Here is a 25,115-nt window from a genome sequence, read left to right on the forward strand (position 1 = left end):
AGACCCAGACCCAGATGCCTTATGGGTCCGGGTCCGATCCTGGGACAAAATTGCAGACCGGATCCAAGTGGTTTCGGGCAGGCCTGATCCACCCCAAAATGGGTCAGATCGGGTCTCTACCAGGTCGGAATACCCAGTACGACCCAGTCCAAAACAGGACCCATGATATCCGGATCAGAAACCCTGACTCGGAACCCAAATGGGTCTGGGTTCAGGCTTGAGTCAAAGCTGACCCAAGGTCTGGGCAGACCCGATCCATCCAAAATTGGTTTGGATTGTGCTTGTCACCGAGTCAGTACAACGATCTGACCCGGTACCTAGCATAGAAATGAGGCCCGTCTTTCGGTTTTAGAGAAAATTGAGGGCTTTTAGTTTTTCTCTGAAATTGAATGTCGCCCCTCGATGTTACATGTCGCCCCACGATGACCCACATTGCCCAACGACAATCGGCACCGACGGTTAGCCGACGTCAATCACCTCCTCACACTGACGTACCCCCGGTGACACCCCGACGACGGGTAAGGCTCTGTATTTACCCTCTTTTTTTTGTCATCAGAGCTGCCTACCATTGTTGGCGACCTACGTTGCCCCACTGACGACCCACAACGACCGACATCGATGACGGCCTCATTGCGATCAACAATCATCAGCGATGGCGATCAGTAAGAGCAAATGCCCCTTCGGCATCCGAGATGCAGGATGAGACATCATCGATGCTGCGAGGCAGCCAACAGCCCCAGCAAGGCCGCTGTCTTTCACGGACCTCTCACCTCTTTGGCGAAATGCCACCGGCCGAAACCCCAGCCTGACGACTGAAGTAGCAAACAGAGTTTTGAAGAATGGGGGTTTTCAATCCTGCTTGCCACACGTCGCCGGTGATCGGCGACCCCCCCTCCCCCCCCCCCCCCCCCCCCGACGATGATTCACAAGGCAACTCCGGCGCCGACAGATGATCCTGCAACCCGACGATGCAATAAAATATGATCCATTCCTCTCTTTTTTTTATTGATTGATGTCGGTGATGGTCGGTCAGTAACCGACGAGCCACATCGCCCCACGACGATGTTCGGTCGATAACCTGCAATCCGGCGACCAATTGTTGGCCTACTGCATCCAGTGCCACTGGCAAAATTGTCGGCGGTCCATTGGCTTTTAAAAGCCATTCAGGTGATAAACAAACGAAAAACGTTGTGGCCCCATGGCGACAATTGCTGGAGTTCAGACGATCGTTTGCTGAATACAGACGAGCCACATTGCCCCACGGTGACAGGCTCAGTCCATTATAATCGACCTGCAGCCACAGACTTCTACTTAAGTCACCACATGACACCCAGGCTCGTGCAACTAAAATGCATGACGTGGGCCTATAACCCAATGTTGGCACTTCCTGCACTATCATACACAAAAAAACATACCTGAAAACATCATAGAGTGTGCGTGCAGGTGCTCGACGTTCTCCTCATCCGATCGATGCCCACGATGAGCCCAGACCTTAGGTCGATGGTGAGCAAGACCCTGAAACCAGTGAACCGAATGTAGGCTAGGCAAGGCTATTACTATATGACAATGATTTTTCTTTATTTATTATAGCCAGCCACTCCTTTATATAATGAAAGAGGGAATGAAGGTACAATATTCACGTAACCTTCTTATTTATGACAATAACTACCATGTACTAGGATGCCCACTACCCCGTAATACTTTTAATATCAAACCGGGTCACCCAATGGATTAAACCCGATCCATATGTCTAACAAAATGAACCTCAAATGCCATCACATTACACAATTAGACCCAAAATCAATATGGCATAGATGGCATGATAGATATGAAGTAAAAATTATGTGATAAAACAACAGATTGGGTGTTTGTACACGTTTTTACGTTAACTTAAAAATCATGAAAATTGTTTATCTTTCATACCATCGATCGTATCATGTAGATGCGAAGTGGAAACTATGTGATAAACCATGTGTGAGTCCATGCAAAAATTACCATGAGAGAGAGAGAGAGAGAAAAACTCTCACCTGGTTTCATACGATGATTCCTCAATCTCGTCTTCTTTTTCCTTCGACTTCTTCACGTTCTTCCGACAATAGAGTCATTGTTTTCCGATTGACGTAAAGGGATTTGCTTGCAACTCCTTGTCTCCCTCTGAGATGGGGGTAACATAGCAACTGCAGAGCGGCACCAAGAGGAGGGGTGAGGCGGAGGATGTAGGGGCATGGAAGGAGGCAACACAGCGGCTGCGGAGCGGCCAATTGCAAGAGAAAGGGTAAGTCCATCCCCGCCTCCATTCCTGCAAGGGTTTTGATTTTAACCTTCATCCCCAGTCCAAATGGGGCAACCGCACATTTTGGTTAATGCAAATAGCCATCTAAACCTAGTTTTGTTGGTCTCACCCTTAGGGTTGTCAACGGGCCTGGTTTACCATGATCCGACCCGAAACAAACCCTATAGGGTCCCGGTATGGTGATAAATAAAAAGACCTGATTAAGACCCGGATCCAGACCCAAAAGTCCAATTAATAAATGAACCCAGGTATAGTTTGTGAAATTTTATACCAGACTCGGACCCTAGTTCCAACTAAGACCAGTAATTTTTCAATGTTAAAATTATAAAAAATATGGTTTTACGGGTATGGTCTGGGTTTGGTTCATGTAATTTTTATCAGGTCTGGGTATGATTTTCTTATAGTGGATTCAATTAGATTCGGGTCCAGACCCGATACTATACCCAAAAATCTGGTTAAGTCTGGTTCCACCTAGTTCCGAACCAAACCCGACCCGTTGACACCTCACCCCTAGAACCCTAGACAGTCCGAACCCAGACTGGGTTCCGTCCACGGGTGTTGGTCCGTGATCGGTCCCGAGTCTCTTCTCTCTTGACGCACTGGGTACGGATCCAGGACAACGGTCCGAGACCCGAGCCCGACCATTTATAGAAAGCAAAGACTGAGACAGCTCTCCCCCTAGGGTTTTTTTTACTTCCGTTTTGCCCCCTCTCTCTCTCTCTCTTGCTTGGTTGGGAAATGGTGCGGTGCTCCGGCCAAGAATCCAACGGCTGAGGTGTGCGACACTCATCCCACATTGGCAAGTTCTCTCTCTCTCCATCTCTCTGTTGTTAAAGAAACTAGGATTGAAACCATCAACTCCTATTCCCCCTTTTCCTCCATATTTCAGGGGTTTTCTATTTTGTAAATTATTCGTTATGTTTCATTCCCTCTGTATTACCTTCCTATCGTCTTATATACGACGATCTAGGGTTGATAATCCTATGATATGCGTTTTGTTCTCATTTTTTGAGTGTTTGTTGGGAATCATGTGTTATATTCCATCGAAATATTGAATGATATTATTGTCAATTTAAAAACGCTCTGTAGATGCATCAGAAATCGCGTTTCTCATACGGCGCCCTTTGCATGAGCAGCATTGAGCATTCCTTGTTGGCTGTTTGTACAGATTCCATGCAATGAATCGACTCTTTGATACACATAGGGCTGGGGTTTCATCAGGGATGCATCGGACTCGACTTCGGTCTTGGTTCATGTGGTGGGTGTAAAAAGTGCATCGTTATTGGGTGGAATCCCCATCTTTTCATAATCTTGAAACTTGGGTTGGGAACTTCTTGGGTGGCCAAGATCTAGCTCTTGTTGGATCGTGCTGGGCTTGGCTTTCCAACATCGATTGATTGACGTAGGATACAAAAAAAAAAGTTTTTTGAGTTTTGAAAAATTGGTGTTATATCTAATGTGAATTTCGTATTTTTGTTCTGACCTTGTGCTTCTCTGTTTTGGAATATAATAGGTCGAATGAGGACATGGATTTGTTAACTTTCTGGCTAATCTCACTCTCTCTGAATTGTAGGGTTTGAACTTATATTGTGTTAAGCACTTGAAGGTTAGTTTCTTCATTCTTTAGTTGATTAATTTCCTGCTCTGCTATAAATAGTGAAAATGACAACTTCGTTGACAGTCTTCTGGAGTTGGAGTTTGATTCATTTCCGGATCAGATGTGTTGTTCTGCCACGTGTTGTTCACACTTATTGATAAACATTGAATAAAAATCCTTGATAATTTCATGGTTATAATTTTGATGAACTTAACTGCTGTTACTGTTATTTATGTATTTTATGATACATGAAAAAGAAGGGCCATACTCAATGTGGTCCCATACTTTAGGGCAAGGTTTTAAGTAGCACATCTTGACTCGTATCGGTCGACCCAATAGTAACACCGTATCGTATCATATCTTAAACATGTCCTAAATTTTTAATAAAAAACTTCAAAAAAAATAAAAAAATCAAGAAAATCAGTAAAAATTCAAAAAAAATGACACGAAATAATGATGACTTGCACAAAATACATACATAAAATCACATTATGAAACATTTATGTCTCTATTATGTACCACAAGAGTCATGCTTTCATATTACATAAACAAAAACATTTCACGAGAACAAGTTTTTTAATAAAACATGAATACATGATACTTTAATAATCATAATCATAATCATAATCATCTTCGTTATCTTCTTCTTTTTCTTCTTCTCCTTCTTCGACATGCACATAATCCCCAAGATACGTGGGCTCTTCATTATCTACCTCTTGTGCTCCTTCTATGTTATTCCATTCAATATCCTCTTCATTCAAAAGAGCATTTGCTTCTTCTTAAACCCATGCATCCACTTCATCAAAAATATTTCAAACTGATGGGATCAAATTGTTCGTTGTGCTTCCTTGCTGATAACTTTTTGATTTGCCTAAAAAAATGACATTAAAAAATTAAAATTAGTTGAGTTGTGAATGAAAATGACAAATAAAATTTACAATTTTATATACCTCTGCCTCAGTCAGAAGTTGTAGCGAACGTAGTTGAGGTCATTGAGCCTTTTTGGTCCAGAATAAATTTAAAAGTATTAGCAAGAAGTTTTGCCACAAGAGTAGATTTTGTTGAAAGGTTACAAATAAGGCTATCATCAGAAAAAAACAGAAAATTATAGGCCTTCAAATAGGGTGTTGAATCACTATTTTTTTGGGAGTAATCTGTTTTTCTTTTAGTATGATTTTTTTACCTTAACCCACTTTCTTGGGTAAAAAAATTAGGTGAAAATCTATGTCACATAGGTGCGGGTGCGGATATGAGTGCAGGTGCGGCGATGTAGCACTTTAAAAAAACTTGGGTGCGGGGGTGCAGGGAGGGTATATATATAATTGCTAACAATTTTAAGTTAACAATGTGTGTACATGTGCATTTATGTATTTATATATATAATATAGATAAAACCGGACTTGGTTAGGGTTAACTAAATTTACTTTTAGGCATAAATGGACCTCAGTGTTGCACCCACATGGGTACGGGTGCGACGCGGGTGCAGTGCTCTGTTATAAAAGTCCGTGTTACATAGGTGAAAAATACACTCTTACTTGAGAAAATACACTCTTTTGTGCACGAATTGACCCCCAAATTGATCTCACAGAACCTAGGGTGCGAGGGTTCCCTTCCAACAACCTCTACTCATGTGTAGAAGTCGGCCCTTAAGATGGCTTTTAAAACCAAAATGAAAAAGACCGAGTTTTGGGTCTTTTTTAGCTGCGCCAGACTCGTATTGTACAATACGGGGTGTATTGTACGATACAGGTTGATACACAAGTGTATAATACGATACACACTCGTATCTCGATACGAGTGTGTATCGTATCATTATATACAATATGTATCGTGCCGTATCGTACGATACGACACGATGCAGTCAACCATGCTTCAGGGTGTTGGGGAGGGGCACAATAGGGTCAGTCCTAATTTTCTTCTTTCTACAAGAAGTGGTCGCCCGTAGGACTCGGAGTACATCTCCATGCTGACATCTTGAATACTTATTGTTGCACCAAGAAATGGCTCTCAAATGGATCAACATATGATATATTACATATCCAGGGTGGGAGTGAGAAGCAACTAGGACATTTTACATATGTTCCTCTTTCAACATATATCACATTGTTTTGAAGAAGTTCATCATATGCCTCTCTGTTTGAGGTCAGAATATCACTCCAACCTAACAAACGACTTAGCACCTTTGAAAGCTTTCTAGACATGGAGTCAGTCAAGGTCACCATGAAAATGATTGCTTACTAATATATTTGATGCAGAAAATTTTGAGTAACTTGTATGTTCAATCTTAATGTGAGCATGTAAATGTGTGGGAGATACCAATAGATATCTTGTTTCCTAATTTGTATGATTTTATTTTTGTTTGAAGATTGATTTAATTGGACCAGAGTCACCGATATCGCCAATATATTGAAAATATCATGATATTATTGGCTATTTCAAGGTAGTAGCCGATAATATCATGAAGATATCGTGATATTTTCAATATATCGGCAAATTATAATTCTCGCGATAAATAGCGCTACAAAAAACAAGTCGTAGCCTGCACTTGTTATGGCCTTATTGTTTTACTGATTGATTTTGATGAGACTCAAATTTAGATTCGGATTCTGACAAAAACTAACTACATAAATGGTTGTAAATTGTTTATTAGTTTTCCTTTTTGTATTTGGATCCAGATCTGGTTTGGAGATAATCAAATCAATAATATATCTGATTAGTGCATATTTGATTAAGTTGATTTGTCAATCCAAGATCCAATCTGTATCCAACCCATTAATTTTCTCATCCTAGTGATTTGGGAGCACACTATCAATTTCAAGGGGCGTAATCTGAATCAGGAATCTATGATTCATGTTCAGAAATTTGAGTCATATAATTCTTTCGTCTTTGTAAATCCTATGACTGTGGCTTAGAAGCAAATTGGCTTCGTGTGGATCAATTTGTGTCAAGGTAGTGGTGGTGGGTCTGTACATGAGTGGAACCCTAATATTTGAATTCAGTCCATTAGCTCTTCATGCTTGAGTTGTTAAATGCAAGATTGACTTTTACTCAAGTTCGGTTGGTCCCTAACAGCGAAGCTTGTGTTCAGCTTGATTAAGCTTAATAAAAATTTCTAACTATAATAATGGAAGTTGTAATTTGAACCTTTGACCTAAATACATATGAGGCAAGAACAAGGGAGCTTTATATATATATATATATATGTGTGTGTGTGTGTGTGTGTGTGTGTGTGTGTGTGTGTGTGTGGAAATGGAAACCTGCAAAATGGGCATGGTGCTAAATGAAACATGCTATTGGATTTCCGGTGTATTTTCAAAATTCTGACTGTACAAATGTGATCTACATGCTTGTTTTTATACGTATCGCTTCTAGGGGCATTTGATTCTGATGCATGGATAGGTTTTTATAAGGTTTAAAAAATCAACGGCTTAGAATTTTCATAAAATTTTTAGGCTCCAAATACAACTTTTTTCATCCAAAATGCATGATCCAAGTGTCGATTTCTAGTAAATCAATCATGCTGAACACATCCATGGGGTTGGAATTTCGAAAAACACACCAAAATTCAATAACATGTTTTGTAGGTTTCCATTTTCATATACACATATATGCATCTGTTCGTGTGTAAATATAAATATATAAAGGGTTTATCTAACATTAAACTAGGTGCATTTAATATTGGATACATTAAACTTATTAAAATAACTAAAATATCCTTAAAAAATGTGGTATTTTAAAAAATGCATCATTTCTTTTCTGATCATTCTGAATCTTTTGTATTTGAAGGGAAATAAAAAGTCAAAAATCTTTTTCAAAATGTAAAAAGTGTACTTTACAAATTTGCATATGAAAAATGAAAATTACTTTGTTTACCATAAAAAGTGGTAATGTACTTTTAAAAAATGTCATTACTTTTAAGTTCATTTTGATCATTTCAATAAGTTGAATGTATCTAATGTTAAATATAAATAGTTTAATGTTAGATGAACACATATGTACATAAATAAGCTTATTCAACTATTAATAAACCTTGTTATGAGTTTGAGTTCTGCTTGCTTAGCAACACAACTTGAATTTAAATTTGAGCTCAGTTTGCCTAGTAATCTAACACACTTGAATTGAGTGTATATTGAGCTGAACTCAAGTTCAACAAATTACCCAATTGCTTGCCACCTTTATGTAGGACATAATGTGAAACCATAGTCACAGATATCGACAATATTTGGCTGTATTTTCAGCAAACAATATTATAAGGTAAAATATCACCAATTTGATAATATCGTGATATTATCCATTATTGTTACTGTTTTTGTTTATTTTCTACATCTTAAATACGTTTCTCTTCTTTATTTTGCATTTTTACTTATTTCTTTTATTGTATATGTATTCTATTATCTAAACTTGATATTTTCTTACTTTTTTGTTATTTTTTAAGCCTCGAGATTTTCCCAGATTTATCACCAAACCTATAATATCGCAAGAAATAGCCTCACCGAGATATAGTCGATACCGATATTTGTGATTATGTGTGAAACCACCCTTTGTTATCATTACTTTGGGCCATGAAAAACTTATCCATTTATATAGCTTTGAAAGTTTGTTCCAATAGAGGACTTTTCAAAGCAAAAAGCTAGATGCTTTTGAATCTTAGTTGGAAGAAAACAAAAATATGGAGAAGTGCAATTCTTTCAAGTAGCCATGATTTAAGGTCCTCTTTAAAAATTATTTTAAACATAAAATAATGTTTCCATTTGCACTTTGCATGGGACTCGGTAGTTTGAGGATTTGTTTTGAAGTTTAATCAAACAAATTTGGCAACGGTTATTTGGGAGAGTAGTTGGTGGGGTATCTAAGGAATTGGGGATGTAGGTGAGACATTTTCTCCTTTGTGTTTGCAACCAAAATAGAATTGGCAACCATGTCACACAAGTACAATTGAGGGGCACAAAGTACATCTCTAGAACTTTTTGGATGAGAGTGCATATATCAAGCAAATTTGGCAATGATTATTTATAGAGAGTAGTTGAGGAGGTATCTGTGGAATTGGAGAGGTAGTTGGGGCATTTCCTCCTTTGTGGCTGCTCCCCAAAACAAAATTAGCAACTATGTCTCATGGATATAGATAAAGGTGGTAGACACTCATGTTTGTGTGGATCTAGCTACCACTTGTTGAATATAACTATTCAGATGTGTTCAGCGTAGTTTACTTACAATGTTACTAGATTTAATCATCTCTAATATATCATAATATTCAGTTTTTTATGATGAAGTCAAGGGGTCACAATTTTTGAAGATGAGGATGATTTGAAAAGGGCCCAAAACATGTTCAATTCAACTTTAGTACATGAATATAGCAAAATAGAACACAATAACCATGATTGAAAGGATGGATTCTGCTTTTGGTAAACTAAGAGTGTACCACCATAAGTTATGATAGTTTAACTTTAAGCTAATGATAGATGAAGATAATTAGAGTGACAGATGGATACCTGGGTGGTTGGGAAAATTGGAGAAGGTTGACCATCTGTTACTTTTTGAATCAAAATAGCATCAAGCTAGGTACTATGAAACCTTTTGGTATTGTTTTTCAAGGTGTTGGTGTTGGTGTTGGAAAAGCTTCGTAGCTAGCTCTAGTTTCTACTTCTAGTGATAGTGGGTGGCTTGTTTGCTAAATAAGCATGTTAATGCTAGCAGTGTTCAATTGATTGAAATGATCAAAACACTCTTAAAATCACACCGACATTTTTTGAAAATACATAGTTACTTTTAGAAGTAAAGTGAGTCTTTTGTTTTGCAGGAAAATAAAAAAATCAAACACATTTTTCAAAAAGCAACAAGGTGTATTTTAATAATTTGAAATTGAAAAGAAAATGTTATATAAAAAATAAATATCAATAAAGAAGAGAGGATAGACCATGTTGTAGACAACTAATTAGTGGAAAGAAAGATATGTTCTTTCCTTTAAAGAATTTTTGGAACTAAATGGGGGATATACAAGATAAGGAAATGGAGTATAAGCATAACATTTTTGGTTGAAGTTGAACCCAACTAAGGAGAACTTGGTGGATAGATCATTTTGGAGCTAGAGGGTAATCCAAAAAGTGGGTACCTCAACCTAACTGCTTAGGTCTTGCTATGTATAGCCCCACAAAACAACCCAACAAGGGTCTTCTTTTGGTAGCTAGAAGGGTGTAAGATAGCTCGAGAGTATTGCCTATGCATGCACCTGGTGCTCCTCATAGTTATTTATAAATAATCTCAATTTTTGCATCATATGTACTTCCAAGTATCAACCCCAAACTAGTTGGATGGAGTCTATGTTTCTCACTTTTCACATTCATATTATTAAGTATACCTTGTTATTTTTTGGAAAATGTATGACTTTTATTTTGTTCTCAAACAAAAGATTCATCTTACCACTAAAAGTGACTGTATTTTCAAAGATGCCACTGCTTTTTTTAGGGTGTTTTGGTCATTTTAATCAGTTGAATGTTGCTAACATTAATAAAACTAATATGTATATTGTCACGGGCTAATTTTCGCTCAATAAGCCCATGCGGCGCAACGGTCCTCCTTGCCGTCACAAGCCTTCTAATCGCTATCTCATAGCCACTTTTGCCACGGACATGGAATAGCTCGCAACCTGTAGCACGCTAGACTAGCCAATATGGCCAGACTAACGGCCACAAGCCGCCCACCAACACTTTCAATGTACTGAATCAGAATATTGGCCCTGTGCGCTACCCCGTGCACAGCTGCCTAGCGGAAGCTCTTCAAGCGCATCTTCAATTGCTTTCCATGTTATCAATGCCACTTTGTGCATAGTCGTCCCATACCAACTAAGCACTTCCGAGAAGGGCACCAACCTGCCTTAGCTTGGAATGCCATGGTGCACATCGCAGCTCCATGCGCAAGCCAGTTGAAACCTCGCCACTGAAGGATCCAAGTCTTTCGACCCCCAGTCCGAAGACCAGTTGATGATTTCATGCCATAGCGAAGAGCACCACCCAAACTCATTCGCTGGCGCATAGGCTCTCTCTTGCCTAGCCACGAGTATCTTTACTCGGTTGGAATCACCTAGTGTGACTTATGGGAGAATTACTCCTAACCCACACGCACCCCCGTGCGTCCAATCGCCTCGCGTGGGACCTCCGCAAGTTGAGAGGTTCTTTAGCACTCTCCAAAGGCAACACCCTCTGGTCCGCTGGCACTGCTTAGCCAAACAACGCTCCACGTCTGTGCCGCCATACAGCGATGTACTAACGACGATATCGTTGCCTATCGCATGCCATGCTACCACCGCACGTCACCGATCAAGCTGACGCATACCGCGCGTTCTTACGCTCGATGCATTTTCCACTCAGTAGAGCTCCGCACTGCTCATGCCCCATTCCAAACTCGGCCCGGGACATGCTCCCCCACCCAAGCCATTATACGTCCTCGATAATGTTGGTGTCGATAAGAACACAGTTAGCTTGATCTGCCAGTTCCCTTTTGTGTTAACTTTTGACTAACTTCTTTTTCTTCCAACTCAACTTGTTCTGGTGTCCATCCACCATCTCCACAATCTTCAATATGCCAAGTCCCATACCTTAGCGCATCTCTGATCGCTTAGACAACAGTCTTCCGCTTTCTCGCAACGAGCATTTCATGCTCGTGGAACCCCAGTGTAGTTCCAACTCAAGCTGGGCATTTTTGCCTGCACGACAAGCTTGTCGTCATGAAGCTCATGGCTGGGTTGCCTTCCAACCTCAGCAAGGTCACTTTGAGCCCTTTGTGATCCTCTCAGAGAAAGATGACCACCAATGTTTCCCGCAGAGATCTCTATCCCTTTAGGACAACATTTACGGTTTTTCAATGATCCATCTAAGTCCTCAAGTGGGAAATGCTTTGCTGGAGCATTAACCCAATGTGATCCTTCAGAGTGTCTTCGTGGCACTCGTCCTCCTCACATAGGCACCTTCGGCCCAATGCTGCTGCTCCCCTCCCGAAGCCCGCATGCTGCAACTCTCTTCTAGAGTCAACAGAGAATTTCCGCAGGGATCAACGATCCAAGAACTCTTTCCGCACACACACTTCTCAGAGAACTTTCAATTTAAGGAATCAAACCGATGAGCATCTTTGCTCAACGTGGGCACTACGCTAACCCACAAACTTGGGAGAGAGCACAAGTTTTATCAAGTCTCCCCGACCCAAAGGTGCAAATCCTTCTAGCCGAATCCAACGTGCATTCTCCGCATGCACAAGGCAAACGCTACGCTCCACCTGTGAGCCTAACGCACAACTGGTGAGAATCTTTTTGATTTATTTGCGTTCCCTTAGCCAGCAACTGAACAGCAACCTTACGATTCGATTCACCAATCTTCAGTTACGCAATTTTGCATCGCAAGAATAAACCATCTTTGTTTCTTTTAGTGTCGCACATGAATAACAAGGTCTCCGTGAACCTTTTCTTTTTTAGTGTATCTTGCTCAAGATATCGATCTGCTCTGATGCCAATTGTCACGGGCTAATTTTCGCTCAATAAGCCCATGCGGCGCAACGGTCTTCCTTGCCGTCACAAGCCTTCTAATCGCTATCTCATAGCCACTTTTGCCACGGACATGGAATAACTCGCAACCTGTAGCACGCTAGACTAGCCAATATGACCAGACTAACGGCCACAAGCCGCCCACCAACACTTTCAATGTACTGAATCAGAATATTGGCCCTGTGCGCTACCCCGCGCACAACTGCCTAGCGGAAGCTCTTCAAGCGCATCTTCAATTGCTTTCCATGTTATCAATGCCACTTTGTGCATAGTCGTCCCATACCAACTAAGCACTTCCGAGAAGGGCACCAACCTGCCTTAGCTTGGAATGCCATGGTGCACATCGCAGCTCCATGGGCAAGCCAGTTGAAACCTCGCCACTGAAGGATCCAAGTCTTTCGACCCCCAGTCCGAAGACCAGTTGATGATTTCATGCCATAGCGAAGAGCACCACCCAAACTCATTCGCTGGCGCATAGGCTCTCTCTTGCCTAGCCACGAGTATCTTTACTCGGTTGGAATCACCTAGTGTGACTCATGGGGGAATTACTCCTAACCCACACGCACCCCCGTGCGTCCAATCGCCTCGCGTGGGACCTCCGCAAGTTGAGAGGTTCTTTAGCACTCTCCAAAGGCAACACCCTCTGGTCCGCTGACACTGCTTAGCCAAACAACGCTCCACGTTTGTGCCGCCATACAACGATGTACTAACGACGATATCGTTGCCTATCGCATGCCATGCTACCACCGCACGTCACCGATCAAGCTGACGCATACCGCGCGTTCTTACGCTCGATGCATTTTCCACTCAGTAGAGCTCCGCACTGCTCATGCCCCATTCCAAACTCGGCCCGGGACAATATAGTACTTATGATAAGTGTACTTGGGCACTTATGCTTGCCGACTCGAAAATCATACATTTAAGTTGCATTTGCCAAATGTGTCCCCATAGATGTATCTGTCATACTTTGTTTGCTAGGATCATACATTGTATTTTTTTGGACTTAAAAACATAATTTTTTAAGTCATGACATTTTGGTACATTGTGGGCCATTGATTTTTAAAACCACATGTTACAATCACATGATCCAAAAGTTATTTTCTATTAAGGATGTATATTAGATCATATCTCTAGGGTTTGGTTGACAAAGTTTTCAAGATTATGAAAAATGATGGCCTCAACCCCTATTCTGCAATTTAACATGTAAATACATATATATGAAAGTATTGAAACATATACACAATTGGGCACGTATATTCCCATACATCTATGCCACATAGGTGTGGGTGCAGGTACGGATGCGGCGATGCGACACTTTAAAAATACTTGGGAGCGTATCAATTTTAACTTTTATAACAGTTAACACTAATGAAATAAAAACAATTATCATATCATCAAATCGTCATGCATAAATTCATGCAATAAATCAAATTAACAATCTACAATTGCTATTCATCATCAATAAAAAATAATACCATAATTAAATAAATCTAAATATATTATGACTATGCTAAGTGAATTAAGAAAACATGAAACAATCAAACAAGTCAAGTAGTGTCGGGAGCCAAACCCAGCCCTTGGCAGAGCAAAACCTAGCAGGTGGGTTCGATACTTGCGGCAACGAGGGGAGGAGGAGGAAGGAAGAAGAAGAAGAAAAAAAAAAGAGAAGAGAAGGAGGAGGCCGAGGAAGAGAGAGAGGTACCTTGCAATGATAGTCACCATCTTTTGAGGAGGAGAGAAGGGGTCGGAGAGGGCCGCCGTCGGAGGAGGAGGAGAGGACCCTTTGAATAAGATGGCGTCGAGACCTGATGATCGGAAAGAGAGCGAGCCCAAGACCAAGGCTGAGCCGAGAAAGACGAAAAAATGAGGAGTGCTTCATCTTCTCCAAAACAGGCTACGAGACTACCCAAGCAGGTCCATCCTTGAAGATTGAGGAGTTTTGGGATGGGTATGTTCACCTTTTGTAACAAGTTGACCCACGATACATACTAAAAGATGTTCCTATTGTTACCCCAATAAGTCAGATCTATTCATAGTAAGTGAGTCCCCCACGACACGACTTCTAACGATGTGTCCCCCCCCCCCCCTGCTTATGTGAGTTTGGAGGAGAGAGAGAGAGAGAGAGAGAGAGAGAGAGAGAGAGAGAGAGGTTGCAATGGTAGTCGCCACTGTTTGAGGAGAAGAGAAGCGGTCAGGAAGGGCCGCCGCTGTCAGAGGAGGGGGAGGAGGGAGATGAAATGCCCTACCCCCCCTTCATATTATTATTATTTTTGGGTCTAAAATGAACTCGGTTAGAGTTGACCAAGTTCATTTTTGACACATATAGCTTTGGGTGCGGTTGACCGCATCGGGTGCCGTCGATGCGAGTGCGGCACCTAGTTAGCCATCCCTGTGACTAAGTACACATGCACGTACATTCACATGCACATTTGCACCCACACACATGCACATATTTATGATATGTGAATTCACAATCTAAAACAATAGCATGAAGGCCTTATGAAAAGTGACAATTTCAGGCTGTTATAATTAATAAAGATCAAATAACAAATTCAATTTAAAAAATTGAATGTTGGAATGTACGTAATCAATGAAATATTAAATAAGAAAGCAAGTAGCTGCTAATTAAGGAATCAAGATTATAATTAAAAAAATATAGATGAAATTACAGAATGCTTTGAACCTCGCCGAGGACATGGCATTGGATAGAAATGATTGGAGGAAAAGGATTCATGTGGAAGACCCAAAATGAATTTCTTTTTTGGTTCATATCGCTGACCCCAATTGTTTTGGGATGAAGGCGTAGTTGTTGTTGTTGTTGTAGATGAAATTACAGACATAATGTTTATTGTGTTCAAGAATATTTAATAACTGATGCTTAAATGAGTCCTAGCACGCCCAAGCGCATTTCTTGGGCTCAGCTCATTTAAGCAAATGAGCCAAGATAAGCTTCAAGTGAAAACCTATGTCACAGGGATTCGGCTAGCAGGGTGCCGCACCCACGTCGACCCGGGTGCGGTCAACCCAACCCTGGGTGCGGTCAACACACCCAGGGTCATTTTGGTCCATTTTTTCAGACTTAAAAAAAATTTTGCCAAGATTTTTTTTAATATGTCACAGGGATTCTCCAACTAGGTGCCGCACCCGCACCCGATGCAGTCAACCTGACCCTGGGTGCAGTCAACGCACCCTGGGTCATTTATGTTCAACTTTTGGACTTTATATATATATATATATATATATATATATATATATATATATATATATATATATATATATATATATATATATATATATATATATATATATATATATATATATATATATTGCCGCACCCGGGTTTTTTGGAAGTGCCACATCCCTGCACCCGCACCCATGTGACAGGTGAAAACAAATAATTGTGCACTCCTAGATCCAGATAATCTGACTCTTTTGCACGCTGGGCTATATCTAAAATATATATTATATGCTGAAAATATAGTTATAAACTGAAAATATAATTATAAATTGAATGGTGTGTCCAGGTGTCGACACGTGGACACGTGTGTCACGCATGCCAACATGGTTATGGAGGGAAAAATGGAGTTGCCGTGTGACATAGCTTTCAATTCATTGTAATTTGAAAAATAATTTCAATTACTGTGCCTTCTTTTTCTCGAAGAGTGCATTGACACTCACTTCATTATTGTTGAAATACTATGGTATTCTAAATTATTTTTCTTCTCACCAAAACTTCAGGTGTTGAACAACTTTTGAGATCTGGGTGTTTTTCTGTGGTTTTGAGAGTGGGGAAGGAACTGCCTCATCAGTGAAAACTTATCAACTTAAGCTTACCTGTTAACTGGAAATTTCTCAGACGTGTCACATATGGGGAAACTGCAGATGAGTAAAAGTTATTGATGCCGATTCTTTTATCCTTCCCTTTTAGAAATACAGTGTATTAGTGAATGTCAATTGCCTGGTTAAGGCCAACTAGAATGGTAAAGACTTCGTTTAGTTTAACGTGAGACAAGCTTTTATAATTTGGTCAAGATAAGATATTTCTGTTTCAAGGTTTTCAACTTGAGAATCACTTAAAGATTGAGAATAGATCCAGAGTGCTGCTCCCCTGATGCCTCTAACGAATGGCTAAAATCAAAACTTGAGAATTCACTTGTAACAGTGAGCGGTGGATAATACAATTGCAAGCAGTTTGTATGTCTTAGTCTATGTGGATCAACTGAAGTATGCTTCTTCCAGATGCAGTTATCCTGTATACTTCTGCTTGTTATTTTATCTAGATGTAACCGGCTTTCCTGCTTTGGATTAAATAGTAGATGCCTTCGGTTTCTACATTTGTACCAGAGATTCTGTTGGTCCATGTATGAGATTCATATCTGCTCATTGTTTTTATCTTTGATAATATATTTATTGTGTGTTAAGGAAAACCTATGACAAATGGATTAAAACCTTTGCAGTTTCATTTGGTTTATTTGATAGTTTAGTCCAAGGTAAATAATGTGGCATCATTTTGGGAATGCCATCTTTCTGTCATTTGGTTCATAGATAAAAGCATTTATTGGTTTCTCTGATTTTCTTGATTATTGGTTTATCTCGTGCAGCGCAATTTTGGCAATTTACTGAAGATGGGGAGCAAAGGCCGTATGCCACCACCTCATATGCGTCGCTCTCTAGCAGGCCCTGGCATAATCCACCCTGACCCATTTGGTTCCCCAGGTCTTCGGCCTCCATCAGGTCCCTTCCCTTTCGATATGCTTCCCCCTCCTGAAGTCATGGACCAGAAGCTTGCGGCTCAACACGTGGAGATGCAAAGACTTGCGACTGAGAACCAAAGGCTTGCTGCAACTCATTCGGCTTTAAGGCAAGAGCTTGCTGCAGCGCAACAGGAATTGCAGAGACTTCAGGCTCACATTGGCATCATCAAAACTGACAAAGAGCAGCAGATGAGAGTGGTAATGGAAAAGATGGCAAAGATAGAAGTTGATCTCCAAGCAGCTGAATCTGTGACAGCAGAATTGCAGCAAGCAAGGGCTGAGGCACAAAATTTGGTTACAAACAGACAGGAATTAATTACTAAATTTCATCAACTCACTCAGGACTTGCAGAGGACTCATGCGGAAGCCCAGCAAATTTCTCCCTTGATGTCTGAACTTGATAGTCTCAGAAAGGAATATCAGCATTGCAGGTACTTGGTTCTGCTGTCTGATTCAGTTTTGAATGACCTGACCCAGAATAGGATGGTATGTTGGTCTGATAACTATTGTATGTGATTCAGTTTTGGGTCAAGCTGTTTGTCTGTGCCCATATGAGCCTCTATTTGAGTGTGCTGTATTTGGATCAGTTTGCTAGTGTTCTTAGTCAAGTTGGGGGTTTGGTGCAGTGGAAGGGGGCCTTGGCCACTAGATGGGTGTTCAGGGTTCCATTCCCATAAGTGCCAAACTCCTTGCATTAATGAGGGCAAGGGATAAAAGTCAAGGGGTAAGCCTTTGCTTATCCTTTGTTCAGCCAAAGCTTGGGTGACTCCCTGGGGGCAAGGGGTTCACCATGGGTTTACACTGTCGGGAAAGTGACTGTAAGTATGGCAGTGTTAGCCAGCATGACTAGGTCTCTGATCCCGAGGGTGGTTTCCCCGCCTTCATGTAAAAAGTTGTTGGTTTTTAACCAGTGTTGTGCATTTTTTTTGGGCATAAAGATGAACTATTTCTCTCTATCATAGGGTTGCATACGACTACGAGAAGAAAGCATATAATGATCAACTTGAATCGTTGCAAGTGTTGGAGAAAAATTATGTTTCAATGACAAGGGAGGTCGAGAAACTTAGAGCAGAGCTGGCGAATGCTTCTAGCCATGAGAAGAGGAGCGGTGTGAACTCTGATTTCAGGATTTATGCATTATCTATAGTAGGCTTGTCTTGATTGCTCTCAGGGTGGTTACATATGTGATCTTGATGCAGGTGGGACATATGGAGGTGCCACTGGGTACAAGGAGAATGATGCTGCTTCATTCCATGCTGCTGGACAGAATGCTTATGGAGATGGCTACGGAGCTCCTCAGCAGGTGCATTACATTTTTAGCATTTAAGTTATGAATCTGATTGGTAAAAACAGTTTCTAAAATCTTCTGAACTTGGTTAGTTCTTGATAGGGATCCTGGCTGAATTGAGATTACTGCAAGGAACTTTGTAGGTCTCTAGCTGCAGTTAACCCAATTAGAACAGGAAAAAAAATGATGACGCAAATTGGTCGTAGATGCATGCTTTGCTAAGAGTTTTACCATTTATATAATGTACATTTGGATGGCCTCACAGTGTGCCATGGTTACGGGTTCTTCTGGATGAATGAGCGAACCTAGTTCTTAGTTTAAAATTTAAATACATATAAATTTATATTTTAACATAAAAAAATTATAGAGTTGCCATTAGTGCAAAAATCAAAATTTTGTCAAAATCTAAAATTGATGGTTACCTATTTAGAGAAAGCACACAGGAAGAGAGTGAGCAGTGTGAGATGAAACACAGAGAAAACATGAAAAGTGTGAGAGGACATATAAGAGCGTATGAGAAGCATAAGAAAAGCATGGAAGAATCGAGATTCTCATCAAGTTTCGGAAGCTGTCATGTTTCCAATGCAAGTTTTCGGGAAGCACACTTCCTACATGTCTAAGAAGCTTCCATTAACTCTGCATAGGAGCCACATCATGTGCATGTCTCTTCTGTGGTCAAAAGAGCTCATGTTTGAAAAAAAAGAAAAATAGCCAGGGCCTTATGCAGGTTTCTGCTTTCCCGTTTGGGAGAAACTCTTGGCCCTTTTTGAAGATTCATTACAGAAACTCTTGTCCCTTTTTGAAGATTCATTACATTTATTGATCCATGATGATTAGATGCATCAAATTTAGATTTTAACAAGAAAAGTCATAGACTTGCCATTTAACCCTTGCTTTTGGTTTTACTATTTTTAACTGTAAATCACATGTACCTTTGATATATTTGATGGATGTGTCCCCGGTTTTTAGAAATGTAAACTGGCCATTGAATGAAATTTTAGATTGGAGTGTCCACAATGAAGTTTTAGATTGGAGTGCCTTGTCATCGTACTATTCTTAATGGAAAATTATACAAAAAATGATCTGTCCTGTCTCCTGGTGGTATCCACGTGACGTGAAGTGCCCATTTTTAACTGATGCTTATAAGCCTTTACTAGATGGCCTATGGGATTTTAGCTTGACTATTTTACCTATAGCAACTAATCGGAGTGGGATGAATTTAAGAAAACTGGACATAGGAGAGTTCCTTTATTTTTAGGAGGAATGTTGGATTGGATCCCACAGTGGGGCTATAGCCCAGCTTTGTTGTTGGAGAAGAAACTAATGTTATTCATGGTTTGTGCTGTTGCTTACAAAATTGTGTAGCCTCTGATTCAAAGAGCGTGTTCCATGGACAAACCCCAGAAAGATAACTAGAACAATGATCTACAGATTTTAAGTTATTCGGTTGTGTTAACTTTAACGCTGGAAGGATGCTGGAGTTGCTGGGGACTGGTGATTCATATCTGATTTGTCCATGCTGTGGAATCTTCAGTTTTTCTTTTTTTTTCCTTGAAGGCAAGCTGGGGTTAGGCAGACCCCTACCTGATATACATCTATACCACTGGGTTTTGAGCCTGCAACGTCCCAACACAAGGTGACGTGCACTAGCTGCTCATACCAGACAAGCGGAGCCCCCGTTGGTAGCTTAGCTATCCTTGTTTCAGAGGGTATCCAAACATCATGTCCATGGATTTGGTGCTGAAAATTCTAAATGATCATCATACTGATTGATTTTTTATTTGATGTTCAGGCGCGCGGGCCACCGCCACCTACTGCGGCTGTTCCTGCTCATGCTGGATATGATTCAGGTGTACCATATGGTGCAGGTCCTCCTGGGCCTGCTCCTGCTCGTGCTGGATATGATGTTCCAAGGGGAGGTGGACCTCAAGCGCCCGTTGCACCTGGAAATGGCCCCTCCTATAGTGGATCCCAACAGGCACCTGCTCGTGGTGGAGGGTATGAGGTCCCTCGAGGCGGAAGTGCTGTTCGCAGATGAGCAACTACTGGTGGAGGGTGCGAAAGTCCTTCAAGGTGGTAATGCTGTTCGCAGATGAGCTGTCTCATGCTGACTTAATTAAATTTTGTCATACGCCCTTTACCAGATGTTAGTGTATACATTAGAAGGCTTTGCCTTACCCTTTAGTACTTGATTTGAAATGCCAGCGATTACAAATGATATTGAAAGCAGAAAACATATTGCATGTCATGGAGCAAATGGGATTCCTAATTTTGATGTTCATGGTGTATTCTGGCATTTGTAGCTTGTTTTGGTGTTGTCGATGGACATCAATAGCACGATTTTTTATCAGTTTAATTTGAAAAGTATTCTGGAGGAACTTTGCCAACTGCCCCTGCCCTTCTGAGGATAGTTTCTCGTCTTTTGTTTGGCAGCAAGGGATGTATACCTTGGATATCAAACTGATGGTGGTGTTAGGCTTTTCATGTTAATGATCCACATAGCCATGTTTCAGAGCCCTTTAGTTTGAGAAAATGAGTTCGTATTACTGACTTGTTTCAATAGACATAACTTTTTGTGAATGGTATTGTTTTTGGCTTGGCATTTGGCGTTGGCGATGCTAATATAGTCCAGTGTAGTCCTCATCGAGTAACGCAAACTCATGAATTCTATAATCCCTCAGTGGTGCCATTTTCTCGTGGTAAAATTTACTCCAGCAACGTACTGTTCAGCATTTAAACTTTATAAAAAAAATGTTTCTTTTTTTTTTATAGGCAGCAGCGGGACTTCCTCTAATGAAAAAAGATAGTCAAATGCCTGACCAATTCTGTGGGATTTGAATCCTAGTGCAGCCTAACCATCCAGCTATCATATTCAACCCCATTTAATTGAAATGTAAGTGTGTGAGTGCCCTTGTGCATATTTTCACTCAAGGCACTTTTGGAAGTGAGAAAGATGTAATAAAAGTGATGCAAAATAAAAAAATGTGTACGGATTTTTGGACCCTTCTGCAGGAGACTTTTTTGCTGAGAGAATTTTTTCTAAAATGTACACTTTTAGATAGGAAACATTCCTCCATGGGGTGGTGGAAGAATGTTTCCTACCAAGGGCACGTTTGGAACAGAGAAAAACTCTCATAGGAAAAGAAAGTTTTGCCTATGAGAGTTTTTGATATGAGATCTAACAAAGAAAGATTTTTGCTTGTTTGTGTAGCATGAGAAAAATAGAGTGCGAAAATGTGAAAAAATAAGAGAGAAGAGGAAGAGGTTGGTGGTGAGATGCATGGTGAGATGGTGGGTGGTGGTGAGATGGGTGGCAGGTAGTGTAAAAATAAATTTTTTCTTGTTGGGAAACATTCAAAAGTTAGCCTAGTATGTTTGACAAGAAGGCAAACATTACAACAACATTCATTAACAAAAACAAAATCATGCATATGAGATAAAGTTTTAAGTGTTGGGAAGAGGGATGTCCCAAGCACCAATGCCATAAATCAAAATTAATATTAAAGGGTTGTTTGATACAAGTGGCAACAACTTTATTCTCCTTCAAATCCAAAAAATAAAAACTAGCTTGCACTATGCCCACTCCAATCGTCGATCTTGAGCGTGACTCTTGAATTTCACAATGGTAGAAAAGAATGCAACATTACAATTCAATGAATTGATAAACTTATAAGATTGAATCTAAATGATGGAACAAATAAAACATGATCAAGTTCAATTTTGAGAGTTATACGAGCTTCCCCAATATGGGAGACGAGAAATCAACCCATCAAGTAGTTTGATAGGTTTAAAATAGAGATATTTTTCTAGATTAGTAAGATGGATGATGAGCAACACATGTGGTCAGTTGCTCCTATATAAAGAATCCAAAATGGAGATTCAAAGTTGGCTAAAAGGTTACTTGCAGAGCCATACCTGTAAAGAGGCCAATGAGGCTTGGGCCTCAGGGCCCCTTGGCCCAAAAAAAAATTTAGGGGCTCATTTTTAAGGCCCGAGCTCCCCATTTATTTAATATAATATAAATATTTGGAATATTATATTTGTTTAATGTGAATGCAAATTTTATTGTTATTTTGATTCTTTAAAAAAAAATCGGAGCTCAGGCCTCATAAAACACAGGTACGGCTCTGGTTACTTGCTATGTTGGCCATTGGTTGGATTGTACTTGTCAGTAAGAGAGAAATTTGGTGTATTGTTCCACGGTGAGATGTGGTGCCATTGTTGTTTATGTGCTTCCTCCATTACTTGACACCTTGCTTTTGATTTGCACTTGTGCAACTGTCAAATATTTTGGGGTATCCATGTAGCTCATAGCATCAATTATTAGTGTGGCCGAGTTTTTCACAATGGTCACACTTTGGTCGCTCTCATTGGTTTTTTCCTTTCCCTCACATATCTTTGTAGGATTGATCTGACTGACCTCTTTAGACTAAAGCACCCACATTATTTTCAATATCGGGAATGACGCACAACTTTCTTTGCCTCTCTTCTTGGAACAAGAAATTATATGCCTTGTTTATGCTATAAAAGGGATCATTGTCAAAATTTGACTGACGCAGCATAAGACTCATTGCGTCCCATCGAGAATTGGATCAGTCTTTCTTGTTGAAATCATTCAGAAAGAGACTTAAAAGCTCCACGAGAGCAAGCAGAAGGAACCACATGTGCAGCTAATTCATCTCAAAAGACCTTCATCTTCATATAATACCCAACAATGGAGAGATTCTCTTGATGAATGATCCGTGGCCCATTGGTTTGAAAGAACCTCTCCTGAAGATCTTAAACATTTGCCATAAGTCTCCTCATGACATTTTGAGAAAGCTCTCAAGACAATGAATTTAAAAGCCACTAGAGTACCATATTGCTAAACTAAATCCATCGCAATATAATTAGGAGCAGCAGGATCTGAGGTTCATTAACAAATCCCATTTTGTTCTTGGTTGAAAGTGTTGTCGTCATGGCTCGACTCTATGATGAGTATGTTGGATGTAAGAAGAGAAGATGAAGTTAATTCAAAGAAGAAAGCAATTGGGGACCACTCCTTTACGGAGCTCTTTTTGGACTTTGATGATGTGGAATAGTCCCATATTGAAGAATTTCAAAAAGGTTGTGGGGTTTATAACTTACATTGAGATTCTATTACTTGTTTCAAAGAATAAGGGATGAGATGGCTACCACACACATGCACGCACGTGCGCCCCTATCGCGCCGTGCTGGGTTTTAGTAATTGGCCCTTTAGGGTCATATCCAAGTCCAATGTTCTTTTTGTCCCACATTAGTTATTTTTATTTGGATTGAATAATAGAAAAAGAAAAATGGATAACGGATCATTGACGGGTTACGTTACTTCTAACAAATCATTCCGTTGACGGGTTACGTTACTTCTAACAAATCATTCCGTTGACGGGTTACGTTACTTCGTGTAACGGATCTCTTGCACGTTTTAGTAACCGTTCAGGGGTTATAAAATGTGGTTAGAGGGCTGGGGTTACACAGACGGAGATGCAAGTGACTCTCGTATTTTTGTTTTCTTTCTCCTTGCTCTTTCTCTCACTCTTACTTTCCTGTGGTTTTCTCGAAAAGAGGAGTTCTGCATCAGTCATTCACTGAGGTTGTATTCGAAGGGCGATTTACCATTGAAGTGCATCGATCCAGATCACTGAGGCTACTGTATCCTGAGGGAAGGACGCCAGATTCTTTTTGTACCGTATGTGGGGGCAAATCTTCTTTAAGGAGAGTATTTTTATATGCCTTAGCCTTTTGAGGAATATTAACATGCATTCCTTGTTGTTTTTATTATGTTCAATGCATTCGTTTGATCTGTTGTTTTTGTTTGAATTTTGGTTAAAAACCGTATATGACATGCTTGAACCCTATTATAATTTGAATCAATTGTATTACATGTATATCATGTGTTTTACAACATAATCCTGTTTTTTATTCTAAAAGAGTAGTTGTCGCCAACAATAGGACTCGACACCATGACATGTCTTGGGTTATCAGAATGATGTAGAAGGAAAGGGTTGTCAATACTAATTTTCAAGTTTTCAGATCCTACGGTTGTGTTTCGTTGTTCATGTTTCCTCCACTCATGGGGATAAAGAAAGGTTATACTGCGGATTACAGAGACTGTAAGAACTGATCACACGATCACTGCAGATAAACCAAGATGATCAGGAACGATATGCTCAGTTGGGATGGAACAGATGCAACGCTAAATGCTGAATAGTAGTAACCTCTGTCATGGACCAATAAGATGCAGAAAATATAGTACAGATCAAGTATGATACCCAACAATATTGTGATTTGTGAACACATAGATGCTTTCTAATAAATCTCAGGATCGCTCTCTCTGCTCTGATACCATGTTAAGGAGAAAGAGAAACACGAGGCACACAAAAATCTCATCCTTCATTAGATACAGTTGGTTTTCAGTTGGTATCTTTGATCCTTATCTTCTTTGCACCAACTCCTCATCCTTCATTTGAATTGACTAAACTTGAACATGGTTCTAAACTTGGATTTGGGTTTGAAATCATATATTGATCTTCAATCTAAGACTCTTTGCCAACAGTTCCATGCTTTCATTCAGTCACTGCAAGTGCAGCTATATTTCCAAGCTCTGCAATTACACTTCTTACAGGCTAGCAAAG

General features: G+C 40.2%; 1 protein-coding gene across 4 annotated transcripts; it reads left to right on the top strand.

The window, feature by feature from the left end:
* Window positions 1-2,968: 2,968 nt before the first annotated feature.
* Window positions 2,969-20,840, top strand: LOC149848044 (protein FLX-like 2). 4 transcript variants are annotated; one of them, XM_090015738.1, is made up of 6 exons: window positions 2,980-3,092; window positions 3,867-3,899; window positions 17,022-17,605; window positions 18,137-18,282; window positions 18,374-18,477; window positions 20,255-20,840. In XM_090015738.1, exons 3-6 carry the CDS (start codon window positions 17,046-17,048, stop codon window positions 20,498-20,500), a joined length of 1,056 nt encoding a protein of 351 aa, XP_089871864.1. In that variant the 5' UTR covers window positions 2,980-3,092; window positions 3,867-3,899; window positions 17,022-17,045; the 3' UTR covers window positions 20,501-20,840. The 4 variants fall into 4 exon arrangements, with proteins under 4 accessions (XP_089871804.1, XP_089871864.1, XP_089871928.1 ...); XM_090015802.1 differs by having other exon boundaries at window positions 2,993-3,092; window positions 3,807-3,899; XM_090015863.1 differs by lacking the exon at window positions 2,980-3,092 and adding an exon at window positions 3,290-3,551.
* Window positions 20,841-25,115: the final 4,275 nt, after the last annotated feature.

The sequence above is a fragment of the Nuphar pumila genome, chromosome 1, assembly GCF_984573655.1.
Source record: "Nuphar pumila chromosome 1, dmNupPumi1.hap1.1, whole genome shotgun sequence".
Taxonomy (NCBI): Eukaryota; Viridiplantae; Streptophyta; class Magnoliopsida; order Nymphaeales; family Nymphaeaceae; genus Nuphar; species Nuphar pumila.